Source organism: Nanorana parkeri, unplaced genomic scaffold (assembly GCF_000935625.1).
Source record: "Nanorana parkeri isolate BGI_ZX_2015 unplaced genomic scaffold, ASM93562v1 scaffold319, whole genome shotgun sequence".
Classification (NCBI taxonomy): Eukaryota; Metazoa; Chordata; class Amphibia; order Anura; family Dicroglossidae; genus Nanorana; species Nanorana parkeri.
In genome coordinates, this window is record NW_017306587.1 from 1,154,812 (window position 1) to 1,179,844 (window position 25,033).

At 39.6% G+C, this 25,033-nt stretch overlaps 1 protein-coding gene across 1 annotated transcript in view; it reads right to left on the reverse strand.

The window, feature by feature from the left end:
* Positions 1-634: 634 nt before the first annotated feature.
* Positions 635-25,033, reverse strand: part of PDE11A (phosphodiesterase 11A) — a 186,464-nt gene continuing 162,065 nt past the window's right edge. The window contains exons 16-18 of the mRNA XM_018558066.1: positions 21,715-21,789; positions 20,352-20,435; positions 635-828 (exon numbers count right to left, since the gene is read on the reverse strand). Coding sequence (XP_018413568.1) covers positions 655-828; positions 20,352-20,435; positions 21,715-21,789 — 333 coding nt within the window. The 3' untranslated portion in view covers positions 635-654. The remainder of the gene's footprint in view (positions 829-20,351; positions 20,436-21,714; positions 21,790-25,033) is intronic.

The following is a 25,033-nucleotide window of genomic DNA, read 5'->3' on the forward strand; positions in this document are numbered from 1 at the left end:
AGTTAGTCAATCTATTTAAAATAATATAGAATTTCTCTGCATAGTTTGTTTTTCTTTCTTTGGGCAATCTGGAAAAAAAAGCTGCCATTGGAGATTTCCATTAATTTACAAGGTGGAAAAAAAAAGAAAATGCAAAAAAGTGAATGTACATTAAGCATGTAAAATAATAGTAGTGTGAAAACCATCACATCAGGCAGGCACAATTTCCTTTGTGTATGTATATGAGTAAATGCAAACACTAATAAAAAATATGCCTTATTTATTTTCTTAGCATTAGCTTAGTAATGGATGTTTATACTGTGCATTATAGTCACTGTGCTGCATGGATTAAGCATATATTTTAGTCCAGTACGATCAGTGTTCTATTCACCATGCAGCAAGAGTTAAAGAGTTTGCAAAGCTTAAATGAGTGCCGTGTTTCCTCTAGTACAGGAAGCCTTCCTATCGGCTCCTCAACAGGACACCTCAACATTGACACCAAATTTCCATCTGTCTTTAGCTTCAGTCTTCCAAGCTTCCAGGCAAAAGCCAAGCCATGACCATTATCTCCTCACCAATAAAAGCATGGCTGCGGTAACTTAATTAAACAGCTAAGCTCATGACAGTCTTTTTTTTTTAATAACTTTCCCGCGTGGCAGCGGCTCACTTGCAAGCTTATGTCTTCAGCAGACACTCTGTAGCTGGTTGGGGTGAGGAAGCTGGTGTAGGGAAGGAGGCATTGCTTTCTTGGGATGGCAGTCTTTTTTGGTGCATGTCATCCCATTTGGCACGATTTACGATCACCGAGTCCAGCATTGGCTTAAGCTTCCCATTAATTTTCACTAGAGTCTGCAAGATAAAAGAGATAAAATGGTCAACAAAATGGACAGGCTGTCTAATAACATTCTATTTCATTGCTTTTCTCTATACCAGTATGTTGCAGGTTTATCTTTAACATGCTGCCACCAAGCATTCAGATAATGCTGGGCTTTCTTAGAAATCCCCCAGTATGCTTCGCAAACAAGTGTCATTGATGTACTCTGTAGGCTTATGTTATTTTAGCACTGCTCTTTAAATTTATGTGGGGCAGCACAGTAGCGTAGTGGTTAGCACTTTTGTCTTGTAGCACTGGGGGTCCCTGGTTTGAATCCCAGCTTGGTCACTATCTACAAGGAGTTTGCATGTTCTCCCTGTGCTTGCATGGGTTTCCTCTGGGTACTCCAGTTTCCTCCCACACACCAAAGACGTGCTGGAAGGTTAATTGGCTCCTGTCTAAGTTGTCCCCTCTATGTGTATGAGATAGGGACCTTAGATTGTAAGCTCCTTGACAGCAGGGACTGATGTGAATGTGCACTATGTAAATTGTAAATTGTCAGTGCAATATAAATATCAATAATAAGTAAATAAATCTGCTGAAAATGTTTTCCTAAAAATATAGTGTAGGTGTGAAATGGTTACATATGAACATTTAACCATTTCAAAGATTTTCTCATTAATCATTGGTTTATCTAATATACCACCTCAAATGGTAAATATTTCTGTCCTCAACAGATACTCTATCGGCACTTGGCAACCTAAAGCTAGTAGTATTTTTAGGAGTGTGTAGCAAATTCAGCTGATCCAGGCAGTAATGCCTTTTGCAAATTAAGCATAAAGCATTTCTGTTTTAAAAATCAAGAAAATAATTTATTTTTAAAATAAATAAAATATTTTTTTAATTATTATATTTCAAAATAAAAGTTTATGTTTGTAAACTTAAAAAATACAATTTATTAAAAAAAAGTTTTACTTTAGCTATAACAATGTAGCAACTCTATTAACTGAGATTAGGATGCCCAAGAGAGTTATTCACTATGGAGCTGAAGGATCCAGCCGTACCTTAGGCTGACATCACGGCCGGCTCCGCCCAGTTGTTAGCTATTGCCCGGGATCTGTTTGAAGACTGTCAGATCTGTCAGATTTGACATTACTCCACCATTAATTAGTTCTGAGAAGAATAGCCGAGCCAAATGCCGCTGGCGGCATTCGGCTATTCACTTACTGCCGTTCAGCCCCCTATGAGAATAGGGGTGAACGGCAGAGAGTGAGCTGCCGGAGCTTCGGCTCAGCCAATCCAGATGTTGGATCAGCTGAATCGAACGCCTTCTGCACTTCGGCTCAGCCGAACATGCAGAGCATGTTCAGCTGACCAGAGCCAGCCGATATACTGCTGATTTTAGCCGATGTACGGCTGAAATCAGCCGTAAAAAGCTGAAGTGAGTAGCCGAACAGTGTTCGACTCACTTCACTTCGGCTCGGTTATTCACTCGGCTGCCTTTGGCAGTTAAGTGAATAACCCCTTAAGTCTGAGCCAACTTGGTAACTGACTGAGGATACTGTATTACTTTTAACTGTCATGTAAACACTAAGAAGTACATATACTAGGGCCTATTTCAGTCTTGCCACATTCAAAAATATACAATTTCTCTATAACATACATTTTATAGGTTTTTTTTTCTTTGATTCCCTGAAATCTTAAATCCACAATTGATTTTTTATATAAAAATAGGTACAGATACAAAAGTGAGTGCTGAAATACTCACCAAGCACAGAAAAAATGTAACCATTAATTTTCCCAGATGGAATTTTTATTGTTCATTCAATAACATATTACGGCCTAATTAATGGTGGAGTAATGACTTGATAAATTGTTATTAAATACCAGCACAGCGTATAGCTGATGTTCGCCAAAATCACTAAAATGCTGCACTGTACAGATGCTACAAGTATACACGTAGCTGTTTAAGGCAGAATGACAAGCATCATTTACACTGACAAGCTGCAGCTATATTTAGCATGAGCTAGTCTAATCTGTTACTAAAGGAGGACATATGAACCCATGTACACAAGAACGCAGGCCATTAGTCATGACACATAAACAGGTTTATTTAATAACCTGTACATAGCAAGAACAATGTTGGTCAATAGCCAATGGCAACCAGACAGAATTAATCTCTCAAAAGAGGCAAAGTAATCAGAGCAGATAGGTTGCCATAGGTTACGGCATGCAATGAATCTTTGCATTATGTCATTTAATAAGCACCAATTTAAAAGTTATTAATACACTTCTTTCTCAGTTAGGGCAAGTTAAATGTTGACACTCATTTCCTAAATCGTAAGTCTGCCCCCTCCCCCCAATATGCCCCCCTTCATGTGTATTTTTTTTACACTTTCTTTATACTTTCTTTTTCCAGAGGTCTTCAGGCCAAACAACTGATTCCTCTTCAGACCTTCACTTGGAGGTAGGTGGTCCTAAATGAGAGTGACCCTGATGTGATTACGTCAGTGTTGCTCTCTGCGTCATTGTATGTGAGTGCAGGGCATCATGATGGTGCCCTGCTCTCACAGTATCTGCTCTGCCTTCCAGATTTAATGATGCAGAGAGAAACACTGGTGATATCTAGTGCAGAAAAGGAATTACCGAAGAGGACAGTGCCAAAGAGGAGGTGAGTACTGCAGAGCTACTTTATTTTATTATACCTAAGCCTAGGGGAACATTAAATACATTTAAAGGAGGGCCCAGTTCCATGTGTTCATAGTGATCACCTATGGTTGAAACTTCTTTGGTTCTATGTTTGTTTATAGTTGGGAGATTGACTGTTCATTTTTCCTATTCTCTTTATGTTGTTGGAATACATGCGTACTTTGGCCGTTTTTGCGTTTCTTGAAAAATAAAGAATTTAAAAAATGAAAGAAAATTAGCCTAGAGGTGATCTTTAAGTTATATTAGCAACATAGCCTGTTACACTTTCTGCTTTCTTTTATTCCGTCAACTTTAATAACCTGATGGAAAGAACAATGCATTTAACCAATATTATCCAACTGGATTTCACCTTAACAAGTGGAAAGGAGTCTATGTAAGAGGGTGGCCATCAATAGTCGGTGAGTGCGGATATAAGTTTTCAAGCACAGGTTTCTGGAAGCACATCTGTTTTCACGATTACTGAAGATACACGGAGGTATATTGTATACACGTTTAAGGAGGACTGCACAGTATATTAAAAGGACTGCACAGTACACTAAAGCAATTTAATTACCAAAGTCATATTATTTGTTATGAATTCACTATTATTTTGATTGTTATAATTGTGATTAATTATTTATAAGATTACAGCATGTTAATTGTGGTTTTCGGGTAAAATCAGCACAATGCAATTTGGGTATATGGAGCATGGGAGAAGGTGATGAGAAAGCTGAGAGCAGGAGGTCTTGAGAGGAGTGGAGAGGATGGTTTGGGTGATATTTTGAGATGAGGTTGGTGATGTAGTTGGGGTGGAGTTGTTGATGATGTTGTATGCTGTTGTTTGTATTTTTAATTTTATTTGTTGGGCAAGTAGTGGGAGCCAGTGGAGAGATTGGCAGAGAGGGGCGGTGGACATTGAACGGTTGGTAAGGTGGATGAGTCTGGCAGTATCATTCATGATTGACTGAAGGGGGTATAGCCTATTTAGTGGTAAGCCAACAAGGAGGGAGTTATAATAGTCAAGGCCACAGATTACAAGGGAATGAACTAGAAGCTGAAAAGGGGCAAGTTTTAGAAATGTTATGGAGGATGAGTCAGCAAGATTTAGATCTAGATCAGTGATTGGATGTAGGGCTGAAAGGAGAACATAAAGAAGGGAAGGTTCTGAAGCCTGAAGATTCTTCAGGCAGTGTATCTCTTTAATACAATGGAGTTCAATGGTAAGGGAGAGGCAAGTATCAGCTATCTACTTTGCAGGGGGGTTTTTTTGTTGTCAGAGTCATTTTTTTATCAATATCTCTACGTACTAAGTAGAGGTTTTATACTTTCTTTTGTGTTGTAATGTTGGGTCAGGTCTTAAATATCTTTCTTTCAAGGTTAAAGTTTTCACTGAAATAAGAACATGTATAAAAATAATAATAATTTCTTGTAGTTCTGATTGAGAGCTTTCATTTTTCAATACTTTTTAATTCCAATGTAAAAGGGTATATAACCTGCTAATCGGCTTAAAAGGTTTTTTGAAATCCACATACACAAATTAAAATGACCCCTCTTTTTTGTACCTGAAATCTAATTAAAAACTCATTTGATTACTACCTCTCTAACTCTGCTGCACTTATTAAATTTCAGTAATCAATTTTCTTTTATGAAGCTTCTGGGAAATTATCTGAAAAGCAACACATTTTTCTCTTCCTTGGCATGTTCTTGATCATTTCGTGAATTACGTTTCTAGCACCTGCCTGGGATCTCAATTAATCCTAGAGTTTACTTCTCAAGCCATTTAAGTTTATTTGAGTTTGGTCCAATCACCTTTCTCCAATACCTCATCCCGAGCCCTTGGTTTTACATTCAATTTTTGCTATTTGTTGAGTGGCACACACATTGATGTACCATTTGTCTTTTTAACGGCGTGCCTTATGTACTGTCATCGAATTGTGAGATTTTTACAGTATGAGTCGTCACATGATCCATTAGTAAAATCACAGCTTTATATATTTAAACATGACTTCAGAAGCCTGTCTTTGCCATTATCTCAATTTAGGTTGGTGATTTCAGATGGGTTATGCTGAAAACATTTAAAGGGAAAAATAAGATGGATGAGAGCTTTGACAAACAATGTAACTACAGTTTCTATGCATTTCACACTGCTTAAAGCTGATCTGCTTATATTTTGCCTGGTTTCTTCTTTCCATGCTTATGACATTTTTAAATTTAATTCAGAGTAAGCAATCTCAGTAGAGCAGAGAAGACTGTATAACTGTGCAAGCCTGAAAATAAGGCTGACGTTCACCTTTAAGAATTTTTATGGCTATTCATGGTGAACATAAATAATGAAAAATATAAATTTCTCTAACTGGATGTATATCAAAGTCATTGCTTCTTTCTAGGTATGTGAGGTTTCTGATTCTATGGGGAAACAAAATTGCTTTAAAACTATGTTTTAGCACATGGGGGTTAGTGCTAGTATTTTTGGTGTGAGGGTTGTGGCACTAGGAACAACAGCTATTCGTGCAGTTGGCCGGCATTTTATCCCAAATACTAAAGCACCACCGAACACATAACCCTTCTCTTTCCCGAACACTTAACAACTACCCACCCCTAAACAGGCCCTTAATAATTAAGCTCCTTTCAACAATTAACCCCTAAAGGAAGCCCTTAAAACTCAACACTCCCAACCCTAACACTTACTTACCAGGAGAAAAGAATGACAACCTTGTGGAAGCTCCATGTATCTACAGTTGGAGCTTACATAGGGCTAAGGACTCTCTCCACCCTCATATGACAGTTCTGGGCCAATTACCAAGCACCAGTGCAGCCACATACTCCTCCATACCCAGAAATACGGGGTATTTCCTTTATTTTAGGAGCACATCATTGCAAACATGTTGCTTTTGTTTGCATTGGCAAAGTACACCTTATTCTAAGCCTTACAGTATGCCTTGGTTAATTTTAAATTGTCAGAAGTTTCAGTAAGTTTGTATCTCCTGCGCCTGAAGAAAAAACTAACTATGGTCATCTAGAACTACCTTTGGACCAGGAGATCTGGTACCTCCATCCAAGGCAAAGGCTTGGCTATACATGCTGACTGCTAAATTTGGTCAAGGCTAAAGTAAGATTGCAAGGGTATCATTAAAACATTTTCTTAATGACTGCATAAAATGTCTGATGTGGTAAACATGACATATTATTTTTCCTATGCACCGGTTCTATTTGTTTTCACCCCATATATATTAAACAACGTTATTAATAAAGACCTAATTTGCGATTATTGGATTTTAAAGAGACTATGGGCTACAGCTATGGCTGAGAAGCCTGTACAAAGCAATAACAGGCTAACAGGCATGGCGACTGTCCGCGCATCCAGCAGTTAAGTTTACAGTAAGGGTCAGATGTCCAGTCCTGGATGAAATCTATCAGAGAACAGCTGTGGACCCTGTCATTGTTTTGTACTAGCTTTCTGGCCTCAGCTGTTCACACACACTTCTGAACCAAGCCACAAGAATTCACAGTGTGAATGAACCCTCAACTCTTAACCATTCAGGGCTTGTGTACACAGACTCCAAAGCATGTTAGATTTTTTGTTGCATTGACTCACATTTGAGTCAACTTTTTTCTTAGTTTTGGACAGAGTGGAGAGGGATTAGAAGACCTGGCATGCTTTTATTGATGTCTGTGTTCCCACTAGGGAGATTCACCCTCTTTATTTGTCCTGGTGACTGGTGAAATGGAAAACAAAGAAAAATGTTGGGTCATCAGAACATGAATAGATGGGACATCTTCCAATGGGGGCAATAGTTCTGGTGACCCCGCTGACCACCAGGGATTTCCTTCTCTCTGGAGGGATTTCCTCTTACTTCCTGCCATAGCTATTGGACAGGAAGTGAAGGGAAATCTTCCCAATGGGAGACAGATGGCAAAAATAGCTGACAGGGTTATAACCCTATTCTATCCAAAACTAAAAAAAAAGTTTGAGCTTCGGTTCAATTTTAAGCCTGCTTCTCAGATGTCTCAAGCTATTTTCAGCAGTTTTGGGGCTTTTATGAGTTGCTTCTGAGATGCTTTAAGCTGCTTTTGCATTCAAATGTAAGAGGAAGAAAAGCAATTTGCCTGGGTAAACGAGGACTTATATTAACAGTTAAAGACAGATGTTAATTAAAAACCCTTACCCCTCTGTATAAACATGCACTGAATAGATTGGCATATGCACATTACAAGGAGCAGTTTAATGTTGCTGATTATTAATTAATAATCTCTTACGATAACCTCTTCTAACTGTTCATCAATGCTTTGGTGCTTTCTTTCCACATGCATGCACAGTCAGTCATCAAAATGACTCAATCATTTCTATATTTGAACTTTAATCATTTGAAAATGTGTTAACCGTTATCCTTCAATGGGATTAGCAGGCATCTTTGGTCTTATAGTGATGAATCTTGACATACGGGAATGGCATACACCTCTTAAAGAGCTATAAAGTTGACAGATTTTGTTTCATTTCCTAGTTTATAGGTGTGAGGTGCCCTGAACATATAATTTTACAATGATTGTGCCCTGTACTTGGAATCATATTCAATAGCAATTAAAGAGTGATGGTATCTGTAAGGAATATATATAATTCATTAGTGACTTATTGCTGTTGTTATTGCACAATATAAGAACATGGACATTTTGTGGATATTGCCAGCTCCACTGAAGCAATAGAGACATGTAGATCTTTAGTACCTAATCTTGTAATCCACATAATCAGGACTCCATCAAGTTAATGGCAGCAACTAATTGTAATTATTGCTACTAGATGTTACATCATATCTATGGCATGGCTATAGTATTGTTACTCATTTTCCTAATGTAATAACATACCTGTCAGTTCACAAGATGTCCAGTGTATATTCTTATAGCTCATTCAGACAACATGTTTGTAATTTATATGGAAAAGATGCTACAATAGAATTTATAATACTAATAATGGAGCAGACTCAATAGACAATTGCATATTGGTCATTAGGCCCCATTCAGATAGGCCATCTGATCAGGTTTGCCTGTCAGTTTTCAGGCAGATCTGATTGGAAGCCCAATGTTAGTCTATAGGTAGCCAGATGTAAATTTAATTCAGGTCCAGGGATACGGAACAAAGATCAGTGTTGGCGAACCTGATTGTGACAGATTGGGGGGGTAATCTGTTGTAAACAGACCTAACATGGGTCCGGTAAGTTGTTGTTTTTTTCCTCCATTGCAAAATGAAGGAAAAAACTGGATGGACACAAATGTTGCATTGTCCTATACTTTCTGCTCTGACCAGCAGGGGATCTGTGCAGTTGGAAAAACAACTTCTGCTGTAGGCACATAGAGATGATTACACATACTGATGGCAGCATCTATTACAGTCTAAGCTCAGACACTTCTGGCTACCTCCCATTGAGAAGTGCCAGTGCTTTGCCTGTCAGAAGGTCTGGTATTTGCCTGTAACTGTACGGATTAGAAGGCTGCTGTAGGTAGGTACCTCTAGATGCCTGAACTTTATACCTGCGGCAGTTTGTTTTAAAAAGAACAAATCAGAGTCACCTTGAAAAAACTCAAATAGTGTCTGTCTCTTTGCTGTAGTCTGTTAATGCTTTCTATTCCCATCCATTTGGTAACAGATTTGTACATTGAAAATTGGACTAGTATGGGTAAAACTGGCTGTCTGTCAACAACTTCACTCTGATATATGAGTTTGCATTGCACTCAAGGGTCTTACGTGTGCCATCCATTTATTCAGGAGAGATTAAGCTTCCACAGTGCAAGTCCCATGCAGGAATCTGCAGTGGTTTAATTCACAGCCCTGCTGTTCTAACGAGTCGTGCCCAGAAATGTACTGGCCTCCTCCTGAACTTTATTCCACAATAAAAGTAGTTTGATTTAAGAAGTCAGCCTATGCGCTTTGCATACAAAGTGGGCCCTGCTATAACTTCTGCAATGAAATGCATGGAAGGGTACAAAAAGTTGTAAAACTCCTAATTAATTAATGGATGCTCATTCCTGTATTAAGCAAAATGAAGTACTGAAGAGCAAAGAGCATGTGCACGGAGATCTCCATGCTTTTTTTTATATAAGGTTAATTACAATTACTATATTGTTAGAACTGAAAGGACAAAACACACAGGCTACTAAACTGTGGTTACAAATATGAAAATTGTCCTTTTATATTTTTTGTGGTTACAGTTGCTGATAGCTTGCTGTGTGCAAACATCTGTGTATGAAGATCTATATTCATGGAAAAGACCCCTCAAACCAGGCCTTGAAAGGTAATAGATTTGGAAGGTTGCGGACACAAATCTTTATAAAAAACTAACATTTCATACCATTCAGAATACAAATATATAACCTCAACAACCTGTAGTTCTAGGTGGAGTCCAGGGCTGGATTTACCATTAGGCACAGTAGGTATGTACCTTTGGAAGCTAGAGCCAACGAGGTGGCTTTTTATTCTATCATCAGAAGGAATAGTCATTACCTATAAGTCTGTTTACTTGTTATCACAATAATATAAGTCACATTGGGACCAGAAAAATAAGTAAACGACAAGTTAGCGTGCCAAACTTGTGTTCCTACAGCCTCTGGTGATGAAAATCTGACCCTGGCATTGTCACAATAAAAGTGGCCCAGGTAAGCTGAAAAGTTCAAATCCATGTATACAGTGTAGGGTTATTGCTGACACCAATGTTGGGAGCAATTTTGTGGGCCCACTGACACACTCTGGCGGTTACTATTGTGGTCAATGACGCCAAAATGTTGGGGGTTATAACAGTGGCGGACCTAATAACCAAAGGGCCCTGGTGCAAGATTTTATCTTGGGCCCCCCTCCCAAGACAGGGGGGGCGCGGGATCGGATCACACTGGCCGAAGACCCCCCAGCGGTCTCTAATGTTGCAGTAGCATGCTGGACTTACCGGAGACCCTGCAGAGCACACCATAGATCCTGCATAGCCCACCTGAGACTCTCTATGGTGGGCTCTGCAGGGTCCCAGGTGGGCTGGCCTGGATCGTGGGGATCCCTTTATTATATGGTAGCGCCACACTCTGTAAGTGACACGCCGGGCTCGGGAATAAGCGACGCGCCGGGCTCGGGAATAAGCGACGCGCCGGACTCGGGAATAAGTGACGCACTGGACTCAGGAATAAGCGACGCACTGGACTCAGGAAAAGAGTGGACTTAGCAGTAAAAACAGAAGAACACTAAGGCCTTGTTCACACCGAAAGCAGCAGGAAAGTGCCACTCGCTGTCCACAGTGACAGCCCTGGAGCCTCCATGCTGCCCGGTGCTGCAGCATCTACCTTGATCGATCTGCCTTGCCATGCGGCCCGATATAGCCCCGCCTCCGGTCCCGCCTCGGCCCCTCCTCTTCCACCACCTGACCGTTCTCTCTGTGCGGCCCAGCTCGCCGCAAGGACCGCAACCGCTTCCCTCACCCCATCAGGGCCCTCGGGCGGCAGCTTGCCTTGCAGTAGCGCCCGGCCTGGCTGTGGGGGTGCCCTGGACCTGACCCCACTGGGCCCCCCCACAGTCTCAGGCCCCGGGCCCTCGCACCGGTTGCACCGGTTGCACCGGCGGTAGTTCCGCCACTGGGTTATAATTGTGGTCACTGACAACATTGCTGAGGGTTATTATTGCTGCCACTGACACCAATTCTAGGGGTTATTAGTGTACCCACTGACACCAATTAAGGGGGTTATTATTGAGGTCACTGACAATAAGGATTGCGGTAATTGCAGGCACTGCCATCTTTACTGGATGTTATTATTGTGGTCACCAACACCAATGTGGGGGTTATTATTGAGGTTACTGACACCAATGTCAAAGGCTATTATTGTAGATACTATACTAGGTTATTATTAAGCCATACCCAATATTCAGCACAGTGGAAACTGTAAGGGGGGACAATATATGATCTTGCACACAAGCATTCAGAAAATACTCCTGCCTAAAAGTATATCTACCTTTTCATTAGAAAATTTAAATGTGCCAACCATGCTAATAACAGTGGCAACAAGGACTGAGACTGAAATATATTTTCAGTGTAAAGAGCAATAATGTGCACTAGTCAATTTATTTTAACTAGTCAGAAAACAGCTGCCACTTGAAGCTACTAAAGGCTTATTTCTGATGGTTGCACAGTGTTGTGTTTGTTGTCTGTGAAGGTTTTATTTTATCCAGGTCATGGCTGTGTGAGAGCAGTGGTCTCTCTGCAGCAGTCTGACACACTCCCTGATGAGTCACAGCTAGAACTCTGCAATCAGTAGGGAGCTGATTTACTGGTTTTATCTACAGACTGCTGCCTGGGAGAGAGGATTTGTCCTCTTCCTGGAGCTGATTTCAAGACAAATTAAAAATTTCTAATGACAATAAAACGTTTTAAACGAACCTACAACTTTACACTTTGTAAAGTGCTATTATCATTTGCTGAATCTCTAAATATTATAGAGGTATATGGATGATGAATTTTATCATTATGTGTGATACTTATTATAAGCAACTGTCAGACATGTTTCAACAATACAGTAAATAAACTGCATCTCAAAGCCGAAAAATATAACTGCTGTTCTAAAAAGTGACTGTACTCTCTCTTCGTTCCAATTAAATGTAACTGGAGGAAACTGCAATAATGTATAAAGAAGTGACATTTACATTTTACGAGTGATCCTATGTTTTTGTCTCAAAATGCATGCTGCCAGAACCCATTCTCCTCAACATTTATATTGAATGGCAATCAATGGCTTTCTCTTGGGTTAGTAAAAGCTCTTAAGAAATCTTTTCCAGTGGTATTAATCTCATATCCAGAGCTTCTTTTTCCTGATTTACCTGGCCATAGCCACAATTGCCAAAGGATTGTAATATGTTTAAGTCTCCTTTGAAGCTGAAGTGCTTCATCCATCATTGTTTTTAGTTCCTTTCTGATGCAGTATATTTTGCTATTTGTCTTTCCTGAAAATAGAAAGGCAATATAGTCATCCATTCATCATCTTTTCAATGTGTCTTCCAGTCTGTTTTCTTTGCTGTCTTTTCAATCTTAACTTGTCGGAATTGTTATTCATTTTATCTGTTCTCATGTGCATCTCAGTTTGTGTCATTTTCATTGCATGACATTGGATCCAGCCCTTCTTTGGAGAATATTAGCTTGCACTATTCATGGTATTTAGAGTGGTGTATACAGTGGGCGCCAACTTAATTCATTTTTTTCTTCTCATTTTTTAAAATGTAATTCGATCTTTGTTCTGAAAGTCTTAAAGGAGTTAAATCTAAAAAATGCATTCAAGTACCTTAACTATTAACAAAATTGTAGCCACCGCTCTGCGTTCGCTCCCGTGATGAACTACAATCTTACATTTAGCTTAGTAATTTGTATTGAAATGATAGTTTATCACAAGAGTGAGCTTGGAGCGGTGGCTACTTTACAACACACACAGGGACCATGGGGAAGCAAAGTAGCCACCCTCCAGAAGGAAGGACAGTGTCAGCACCAATTTAGAGATGATTTGAGGATCTACTGCTGAGTAATGTACAAATAAGCTACATTTTTGTTAACAGTATGGGTATTTGAAAGCATTTATCAGATATATCTCCTGAGTTTAGTGTCACTTTAAATAATTATCTCAGCGGTTCTAAAAATAAATAATGCAACTCTCACTACAATGCTTACATGTTCTCCAGCAGTGTGTCCTACAGACCTACCAGGATTTACCAAAAACGGAAACGTTTTGGGTGGACTGACCCTTTTAACTCTTTTGGCCTCGACTATGCAAGAATTTTAGTAGTGCCAACATCAGGAAAAAGTGCACTGGAGAAGTCATGAGTTGTAGCTTTTGAAAGATTATTTTCTTTGAAGTTAACAAGGGAGGCTAGGCAGATTAGATTCTAATTCTCAAGACATATATTTCCAAAGTTTCATCTAAAAAGCAGAAAGCTGCCTAGGCACCTTTTGATCATGAACTGCTGAGGATCTGACTTTTTACAATCAATTTTGAAAATTGTATTCCACAACCTGTTGCACTCGTATCTATGTTGTACGCATCATACTTTTAGACTTTAGGTCCACTTTCAAAAATGTGTAAATTACTGACCTGGAGCAAGCATGCATCCACTAAAGTGTAAGGACAACTAACCTGTGTACATGTTCCTGTTGGCATCCTTAGTGATAAAGCAAGGATAAGAATACCAATCCTGTAACATGCACCTTTAAAAACAGTTTAGTTGGAGAGTTGTATTGTGCATAGAGAAAATTTCTGTATGAGGGACAGATCCCTTGCCCCTACCGATTGGAGTTGGAAGAAAGAACAGTCATTCAAACGGGCTGCCTACAGCGACTTTTCTCATAACCTAATTAAAGCTGTCTGTAAAGTCTTTGAATAAAATGTCCATAAAAGTACTTTTTTTATTTCCTGTATTTGGCCACCAGCCAATCACATTGATTTAAAATGCAGAATTTATTATGCTTATGGTTGTAACCTTCCAATATAGTTTGGAGTTCTGTATTTGTTACACAGTACCCTACATAGAACTCTGATAAACCTGTATAAGCATCATTCCTTTCACATCTAATGGAGTAGTTCCTGCACTGTCACTCATCATTCTACACATTCTACATGAGGCATGCTCCCATCACACAATAGCTGCATTTGTTTAAAAATGTCATTGATATTATTGCATCATAATGTATAGCAAAAAATATTCCTGCCTGAGAAATGTTGCTCTCACACACAATGGAGAGTAATTTACTGTATATGTCACAAAGTGTTGTACAGTGTCACACAAACCTGCCTGGGCTACAGTATTAGACTGACCTGCCTGAGCTACAGTATAAACTTGCCTGAGCTACAGCATCACCAATCTGCTGGAGCTTAGGTATAACACCAACCTGCCTCTTGGGGTACAGCATCACACGAAGCTGCCTGAGCTACAGGAGTTGATTTATTAAAGGCAAATAGTCACTTTGCAAGGACATTTTCCCTTAGCTTAGTGAATGTTGTAAAAATTAAATTTGCAAAGAATACCAAACCATGAGCAAGAAAAACAAAAAACAATATTTTTGCTTGCACATGATTGGATGGAAGTCAGCAGAGCTCCAGCTCATTCACTAAGGTAAAGGGAAAATTCACTTGCAACGTGCAGATTCTCCTGCAAAGTGAACAGAATATTTGACTTTAGTAAAGCACCCCCACAGTGTTCCACTTACCTGCCTGAACGTAGGTGCCATACTAACCTGCCTGGGGTACAGCAATACACCAAGCTGCCTGAACTACAGTATTAAATTGATCTGACTGAGCATCAGTGTCACAAAAACGGCCAAAGTTACAGTATCATACAAACCTGCCTGAGTTACAGTGCCACAGTGACCTGCTTGAGACACACTACCCTACTCACCTGCCTCATCTACAGTATTATATCGATCTGCCTAAGCAGCAGTGTAACAAAAAAGCTGCCTGAGTAACAGTATCATACTAACTTGTGTGAGCTGCAGTATAATTCTAACCTTCCTGAGCTGCAATAGAACACTAACCTGCCTGGTCTACAGTGTTACTGACCTGACCTGTCTACAATGTCTCACCAACCTGTGCGGTTCACGGTATAACAAAATGAAGAACACACAAGAACACACCAACCTCATGCAATTTTGGTCAATCCATCGGGAATCTCCTTGTATGAAGTGATGATAAATCACACTTGTCCTGCAGTTGCCAACATTAAATGCAAAAAAAAATCATACCAACCACCTGCAATACAGTTAGTTTAATAAGATAAAATCAATTACCACTTATACTTGTGTGTAAAGAAAACAGTGCTTATCTGTGGCCTGAAGAAGAGCTGCTTTCTTCACACACTTGTGAATGCAATTGTCCATTGATTTTATCTTATTAAAGTAACTGTATTGCAGGTGTTTGGTGCACTCTTGTTGTATTTTGCTTTTAGTGTTAGCAGCTGTTTCCCAGCCAACTTGTGGAACTGCAGGGCCCATGTGATTTATCATCTCATCATCATACAAGTAGATTCCCAATGGATTGACCATAATTGCAACATATAGGCTTTCTGAATGTTCGTTTACTTCTGTTTAATTGGAGGATGAGATTTTGGCACACCTGATAACTTACTTTAATAAAGAATCACCTGCTTGAACAACAATGTGTCACTGACCTGCTTGAGTTACAGTAAAATACCAAACTGGCTGAGCTGTGGTATCTTAATAAAGATCCTAAACTACAATATAATGATGACCTGCCTGATCTGCACTGCCACAGAAACCTACATGGTCTACACTGCCACACCAACCTACATGGTAAACACTTCTATAGCAATCTACATTCTCTACACTGCCACAACAACCTGCTTGGTACAATCTAGATAAATTCAGGAAGATGTGGACCTGCTGGGCCTTTTTTGTAGGCACGGCTGACTTTACCAACATGCAAAGACAAGAATGACTTCTGATAGACAGAGGAAGAGGCATCAACTTTATCCGTAACTCGTCCCAGCATACCTACCAACCACGACCAAACCACCTCACGCCACACACCCCCTCTACCCCATTCCCCCTACCCCCTCCACATTGCCTACCCTCCCAACTCCCCTCCACTTACTCAAATATGACCCCATCCTTCTGGGTTCCCACCGTTCCGTTAGCCAGATACCAGGGTACTTACCTCGAACGTACATCGCACCGCCACTTTGGCGCAGAGGCCATTAGACCCATGAATAGACCTATGGTATCCATGCATACATGGGCCGCACATGTTCCTTTTGGTGCGACCCAGGGAATCCGCCAGCTCACACGCAGATGTTATATATATAGAATGTGAATACAAGCTGGTAATGTTTATTTCTACTGTCCCTTTCCTTTTGTTGGTCCGACCGACCATAAGGTCAATACACCTTTTGTTAACATACATCGGTACTTGATTTATACCAACGATTGTACTCATTGTATGACATGTTACTTGTTGAAAACTAATAAAAACCATTTAAAACAAAAAAAAACAAAAAAACAACTTGCTTGGTCTACACTTCCATAGCAACCTACATGGTCTACACTGCCATGCCAACCTCCATGGTCTACACTACCACAGCACCTTACATGGTCTACACTACCACATCAACCTACAAGGTCTACATTGCCACAGCAACCTACAAGGTCTACATTGCCACAGCAACCTACAAGGTCTACATTGCCACAGCAACCTACATGGTCTACACTGCCACACCAACCTATATGGTCTACACTGCCACAATAAGCCTATGTGGTCTACAGTGTCACACCAACCTGCCTGAATAACAGTATCAAACAAACCTGTTATTATCTGCGATTTGTATTCACTGGTTACTGCACATCACAGAAGTTTCATTAATTGCTACTGATAGCATCCTAATCTGTATGTAAATCCTAACAATTAACTTATTTTCTCTGCTCCCTTTTGGGATGCTAAATATACTATCTAAAATATTTTGTTACATCTTTTTTATAACTGCAAATAATATCTGTTGATTTTGAGGAGAAGATAAGGAGAGGTCTGTATTCTTTGCAATGCATCAGAAATAAAGTAGACAGGACTAACAATGCATGTTGTCATGTCAAAGAGGCAGATAGCAGCACATTCATTCCTTTCACATCAATAGTTATTTTTCTGTATCTGCAGCATGGGTAACGGGATAAAACACGGGGAAAGTGGATGTACTGCAGAGATGTATAAATATTTTTTTAATTTTGCCCTAACATAGGTTTTATTACATTTATAATCAGCAAAGAAAGAACTTGGTCATTTCAGGCCAGCCCTTCTAGATGTCTCAGTTGCATATATTTACATATATGCTTTATGTTGAAGACACATGCCACTGTTGAGGTAACTCTCTATGTGAGTGTTGTACTATTTTAAACTACTGGGGGGGTCACCCGTGTTTTCCTGAAATGAACTGCTGTGTCCTAAGGGCATACCAAACACTGCTCAATTGTGTTATAACTGGTAAAAGGTGAACTGGAAGTGCTAAGTTAAGCTGGTCGACTTTATGGTTAAACTCTACTGAATTCCAAGAACGTGTTTATTTGCCATCAATGGGCAGCATGGGAGCAGCATATCCTATACTTTTGCCATGGTAGCCAAGTAGTTAGTACTCATACTTTTCAATATTAGGATTCTAGGTTCTATTCCCACGGTGACCCTTACGCCATGGAGTCTGCCTTCTCTGCCTATGTTTACATGGGTTACCTTTAGCTGCTCTAGTATCCTCATAGAACCCAATATATATTGGCAAGTTAACTACCACACAATTTTGTCCAAGCTAGTGTAGCTCTATCACTGTGGTAGGAATGTTTGATCCTTAGGACTGGGACACATGAGAAAAGTATATATATTATGTAAAGAACTAGATAAATAAATACATACAGGTTCTCTGATTCTATATGTTCTGGTTAAAAAAAAAAGATACTGTACATGAAAGCAACTTCTAAGGGATACACTTGTGGCTTCTTAATGAGGTAAAGCAGCACATAGATGCGAGAATACAGTATAAGGAATAAAAAAAGGAACACAACTTTTTATGAAGGAGAAATTACACAGCTTGATAACATGACATCAGCTTTCCAATTTTCCTTAAGGCATTAACAGCCTTGACTTCAATGTCTGCTGCTGTGTTTTCCCTTTAGTTGAGCATCAAGCTAATAGCTGCACAGCATGGTGGAGAGACTGCAGCAGGGAAGAGGCGCTGACATCATTACATCCCCCGAGGAAATCCTGGTAGAGGCTGACTGACAAGCAACGTGCAGCACTCAAACTCGCCTCCTCTCAGAATGTGGGCATAAGTGATCCCCTGTCTGCCGTGCCCTATGTTCTGCCCTCTCAGCAACTAACACAAACGCTTTTTAAATGAACTGCCAGTAGTTAATAGATATAAATCAAAGCAAAGTCACAATGTTATGACTTGGGAAGAGATAGAATACCATTATAATGGCTGATACAGATCTCCACTGGAATTAGAATGGAATTGTAGGTTTAAAAAGTACTTGTTGGTCATTATCCATTTTATACGATGAGCCAGTGTTAGCTTCACTGGACACTGGTCACATAAGCACAGACTAAGACATATTGAGCCTATACAATGCCTGTCTCCACATTGTATGCCTCATTCTAGACTAACTTCCCTAGTTTCTAGTACAACATACTAAAAATTAGTGGACATCTGACCTGCATGAGCTTGTTGAACAGCCCATTCTAAATCTATGGCCATAATTATGGGGTTGCTCCGTCACTTTTGCAGCTAAAACAGCCTCCACTCTTCTGGGAAAGTGTTCCACAATATGTTGGAGTGTGTTTATGGCAATTTGTTGGATGAGAAAACCTGCCTCACAATCAGCATTCCAATTCATTCGCACAGGGCTCTATGCAGACCACTTGAGTTTCCCCACATCAAACTGGTCAAACCATGTCTTTATGGTATATTTTAGCCTAGTGCTTCTGCACTCAACTCCTTTCTCAAAACTACAGCTTGCCAGCACAGCCAATATGTAAACACATCCAAATATAAAAGTAATCAAGAATTAAGAGCAGCGCTAAATAATCCCTATTTGAATATTAGTGCATAATTCATAAATGATTCAACAACTTATAATTAGTATACCGTATATATATTCAAATGCAACATAAATACATGCAGAAAATAATCACCGTTAGTTCAGATAATAGTCCGTAATGATGTGATGTGATACATGCTCTAATACAAAACAGTTCTATCAGCTCAATCTTTCCTCCCCAGCCTTAATGTCCCTGCCCGTCCCCTTTCGTTCAATGAATTTCAGTTCTCTCAGTCATGGAGGCTCAGACTCACACGTATGCCTATGAACGCCTACTCCTCTAAACTGACATCTATCCATTAAGGCATTTTGATATTTGCATAGCTCCTACCAAGAGCCAGCTCACTGCTTGCATCATGGATGAGGGCTATGCTGTTTTCAAGAAGCTATATACAGCACCCTGTCAGCTCCTCCCACCAGCTATAGGTGGCCTGCATGGCATACAGAAGCACAGAGACCCAGCAATGAGTACACTGGGACTAAAATAAGGTGTGTAATGAAAACAGAAAGGTTATATTGAAGCATTTAATTAGTATGTTGGTGAGGGGGGAAAAGGATGAACCAGCAAAGACAAAATATAAGCAGATTGAAATTCAGCTTTAACCATTATGAATAGGTTAGAGCAATGTGAAATTTCAGAACATTGTTCATTTTTTCCTTGTTTTAGTGCTAAACAGGGTCATCCCTATAATGAGGCAGCCGGAGGCGAATGCCTCAGGTGGTATCTGATTGTTCACATGGGGAGGCAGCAGGTGTGCCTTTTGCTCCCTTTCCGGCCAGAGTGTCAGAGTGTCAGAGCAACCTGTGACGCCCTACCCGGTATCCCGCCAAGCTCACTGGCATCACTGGCTGCTAGGAGCTGAGCGGGACACTCTGGCTGGTGTCCCTGGCAACCAGTGATGCTATTCAGCTGGGCGGGATGCTGGACACAGCCAAATCCAGAGATACCACAGCAACCCCAAACACCCCACACCCCTGTACCATGCACCACTAGCATTCCCCTTTAACAACATTTGCAACATGCAATGACCTCAGGCGGTGGAAAGTTCTCCTGGTGCTAAATGCCCACTGCTGAGGACAACCATATAGGCTACCAATAACAATTCTAGCATTTTTGGATTAGGTACACATCCAAAATTAAGGCAGCAACAATGCTTCATTGCAGTACATACAGTAGGTAGGGTAATATTTTCATTTAAAGTTTATCTGCATAACAAAAGTAGGAGGTACAAGCAAGTCTTTAAACACACATAGATCTTAAGTAAAAGTTACAGTTTTACCTCATACAAAGGGAAACAAATGTTGTCTATCCATTCTAACTGCAATCTAGGAAGTTCGTCTTTCCTATTACGGTCAAAAATGGCCTGTTAAGGAAAATACACATAGTTATGGATTGTTTGGACAACACTTAAAGTACTTTTTATGAGCTTCATATATATTGTTCAGTTGAACATTTCGGTGTTGCCTTGATCTACCCATGATCAGCGATGAGAATGAAAAAAGAAGCAAGGAGCATTTTAGGCAGGCACAGCTTGCAAAACCTTCATGTAGAAAGGAACTTTGAACATTTTATTTTACACTCAATATACCACAAAAATTGATAATATAACATGCAGCAGTAAATTCAGCTGATGCATGCAAAAAAAGCCTTAATCAGTTGAAAACTTTATTTTTAATCATAGAATCTAGCAAACAACTTAGTGTAATAAAAATTCCTTATTCTAGCGAATGTAGAGCCAAAACTTGTTTTCATTTTTAGATAAAATAGAGAATGGTTAAGACCCTGTCAATTTTTTTAGACCCATTTGGAAGATTTCCCCTTCTGTTCCAAAGACACAACAGGGACAAATCTCTCAAAAGCAAGGGAAAACCTCTCTAAAGCTGGCCATGCACCTAGAAAAAAATCTATAGAAAATCTATATCAGCCTATGGTCAGATGGAAAAAGTGCAACAGATTCCTCCATCCATGCTAAACTGTGTGGATGGAGGAATCTCCCAATGGGCCAAGCTTCGGTATCTTGCTAGTCGGCCCCACTGGCTCTTAAAATACCTGAACAATGCCTGCATCTAATCAGATTGTTCAGGTATTTTGACAGCCTGCGGGGCCGACTAGCAAGATACTGAAACTTGGCCAAGTGGGAGATTCCTCCATACACACAGTTTAGCATAGATGGAGGAATCTGTTGCACTTTTTCCATCTGACCATAGGCTGATCGAAAAAAAATCTATAGAAAATCAATAGGTGTATTGCCAGCTTTAGACAGTTGCCACTGAACAGATTCCCCCATTGGAAGATTGCCACCTGTTTGATGGAAACTCTAAAGTTTTGGATTTCCCATCACTTTCTGATCTAGAGATAATGGTCATCAAGACAAACAGAGTTGGGAAATCTCCTTAACAAAAACACAGATAGCAATGAAAGTCCTAACCTTTCCTTCTCTATATAAAAAAAAAAGAAAGGTTTAGGGTTTACATATACTTTAATGCTTTTGTGAATTGAACCTAATGTTCTTAAAAGACGCCTGTACTGAAATAATGTAGGCTGCCTCAACCCTCTTGGTACTAGTTGCCCGGCTGTGGTATTGCTCAACATATTGCTCTGGAAACCCAGGTAAATCCAGTGTGGCTTAATTGAGAACTTACTGAAGGAGTCAACTTGAGCTCTGCTCGTTCCCGGTCTCCTTGCTCAAAGAACTCGCTGGTCACTAATTCCGCTACCTAAAAAAACAAAACAGTTTATGTTTTATTTTTTATCTGACTTCAGAAACATTTCCCATCAGTGCATTTCTCAAATACAGTTTACACAGCTGTCAAAATTTCCATAGATAAACTACTGTTGAGTTGGTGTTCATAAGCTCATACAGCACAATACATTTCATTAAACAACATAATTTATTGAATCCAGTTATGACATCTGTCCTTAAATTACATCAAAAGTTACATTTTGCAGGTATCCACACTGATCAGTAGAATTACTGAGAATTGTATTACCGAGCCTGTAGATATGTTCGGTTACCTGTGAAACATGCATTTTTGTTGGGACCTGAATACTAGTTAGAAAATGAACTGTATTCAGTAATATTGAATTATGTAATAAAATGGAATATAAATATTACTTCCAATAAATTATATGCTTTAACAATTATCATTTGAAAAATAGACAAGACTGTCATAACCAGATTATCAGAACTCATCATAGAAAACATGAAACACTTGGGGGCTGATGGGTCAGATTGAAAAAGCAAATATATTTATTTTCAGAGACAAAAAAAATCCGGGGACAGATCTTCAAATCAAGATTTTGTACCTAATACTGAAGGACAATTGTCAACTATGTTTCAATTTGTAATTTCAATGTGGGAGTGAACCATGAAAACCAAAGCAAGCCAAAAAAAAACAGCCCAATTGTCTCATTAGCCTTAAGCTGGCCACACACTGGTCGAATTTCAGTCAGTCAGCAGGACTCCGCTAAAATTCGACCAATGTGCGGCCCCATCGGGGAACCTTTCCTTCTGTTTGACAAAAGTGGATTTTTTTTTAGTTGACTTTTGTTGAAGGAGCCAATCTGAAAAATCTCAGCCAAACATTGACTGAAACCTAAGCTGCAGTCGCTGTTTGGGTATTCTGACATCGGTACACCTGCTGCTGTGAGGCTACAATAGACAGGGGGGGGATATTAGTGTGGATGGGGGAATTAAGAGTTTTTTCTCATTCAGCCACAAGCAATACCAACAGTGTATGGCCTACTTTAGTATCACACTAACTTGATGTCATAGCCATACATGACACACTGAAGCTGGGAGGAGGTAGGGTGAAAGAAAAAGTTTTCCCATTCTTTGTCAGTGCACTTAGAACCAATAACTAGGAGAGAGTAGAACAAATCATTTCTCTAATGCATTAGTTTGGTTCTAGGTATACAGACAGGGAAAACGCACACACAGTGGTCACATTGAGGACCCAGCTGGATGGTAGTGGCAGGAAGGACAATAGTTTGAAACCTTTTATTATATGCGAAAATGTGTTTTTGACAGTCAGCAATACGTTTTGTGGTTGGCTGTGTGCTGACTCTTGTAGCCCCACTGCCCTAGGACATTGCTTATGGTGGCAATGCAGAAATCTAGCCCCACACGTCATAATACAATCCTTAAATATAAAGTTAATTTCAGTAAAATAATCTAATCTTTCAAAATGTGTTGTTTTAAATGAACAGTTTAAACAACTTTAAATAATTTTCATTAAAAAAAACCCAACAACAAATATTTCTGGGGGAAAAGTCTATCGGATCCAAACAAATTATCTATTACTTTTAAATAAATGCTTTATTGAAATATTGTTTTCATTGAAAATAGGACATCTGACTGCTTTCTATGGCCATTATCTCACATTTCCTTTCTCTCGTTTTCACAAAGCATCCCCACTGAAGGTTTGATTTCAACTCTATGCTGAAAATATAAATACATTTGTCTGGGTTCGATTGTTCCAGCTCCAGCTCCTGCTGTTAATCAGTATTCTTTGTATTCATTCATATTACCCTCAGGATGTGATGGCCAATGAAGACATTTGACTGAATGAGTGGAAAGCCCTCAAATTTAAAAACTATGCAGGAACTGATTCATCATTGTCAGTATGTGACAGAGCCTGAGGTAGCTCCATGGGGCAGCCGTACGAGTTGAATGAAAGACGGCAAAGCTCACAACAGAAGGTATTACAAACCCAATTTTCTTCCCATTTCTTACAATTCTCATGCAGCACATTTTCGCAGAGGAAGAACACTGCACTGTTCATCTACAAGAGCTCACCTCATGGACAAGAAACATTTTACGATTTATAAATATAACTGCCAGGAAGACAACATTGCAATACAGCACCGGGGCATGTGTGCCAAGGTGATTTATTTGTAAAAATAAATAAAATATAAATATTGCAGAAAATCGTAAGACCAGGTCTGTGGCAAAGATGGATCAGCAATGGTGGCCATATATGTAAAGATAAAGAAACAATCCACCATATATTTAATTGTTTCCAACTGATCTTTCAAACACTTAGAATAAAAACCCTTATGTTCAATACAGTATAGGAGAGATCATTTTGGTCAAATTCTAATTATTATTATACAGGATTTATATAGCGCCAACAGTTTGCGCAGCGCTTTACAATATAAGGAAGACATTACAATCACAATACAAATTAAGACAAGATGGTAAGGAGGGCCCTGCCCAAATAGATTTTCCGCCAGAAGGGGTCATCCCTTTAATATGAAAAAAATTGTTTGTAGATCAATTGATCAATTGATTTCTGGAAGATTTGACATTGTAGCGGAACCTGTAGGGCCAGCAATTGTGTAAGCATTAATTTCTTGGAGATGTGAAGATAGGTCACCAGCACTCCAAAATGCAAAGAAAATATAATTTATTGCAAATAACATCACATAGGTCAAAATCGCCAAGGTTTCAGGGACGTGTAGGGTGCTTGTGAATTTAAAACAGTGCTGAGGGTGAGCAAATTAAAATAAATACCCAGTGTTAAAGGTCCTTGCCTCAAGGTGAGGAAGGGATCTGAGCAGGTCACTTCGAGCACCTATCTTATCTACACTGGCCTCAATGCTGTATTGTGTGCAGCAGGTACTTTCAACAATTTAGGGTTAAATTGTTGCTGGCATGTGTGTATTTTGCACAGATGATTTCTTCATATAAGAGCTTGATTGATTTATTAAGCAGTGTCATGGCCTCACCACACCCATACTGGTACTTTAAAAATATAAAATGACAGCACATTTATGAAATACAGTGGTGTATGTTACAAATGTGCTTAGAGCTTTGCTTGCTTTGGAACTTGAAAAGCCAGAAGGTGAACAGCCCTGTTACATGATCTGTCAAAGACATGTGACCTGCCTCTCCACCTATCAATGAGTGTTCTCTGTAGCGTTATGAACACTCCAATGGGCAATGCAGGCCCCACACCA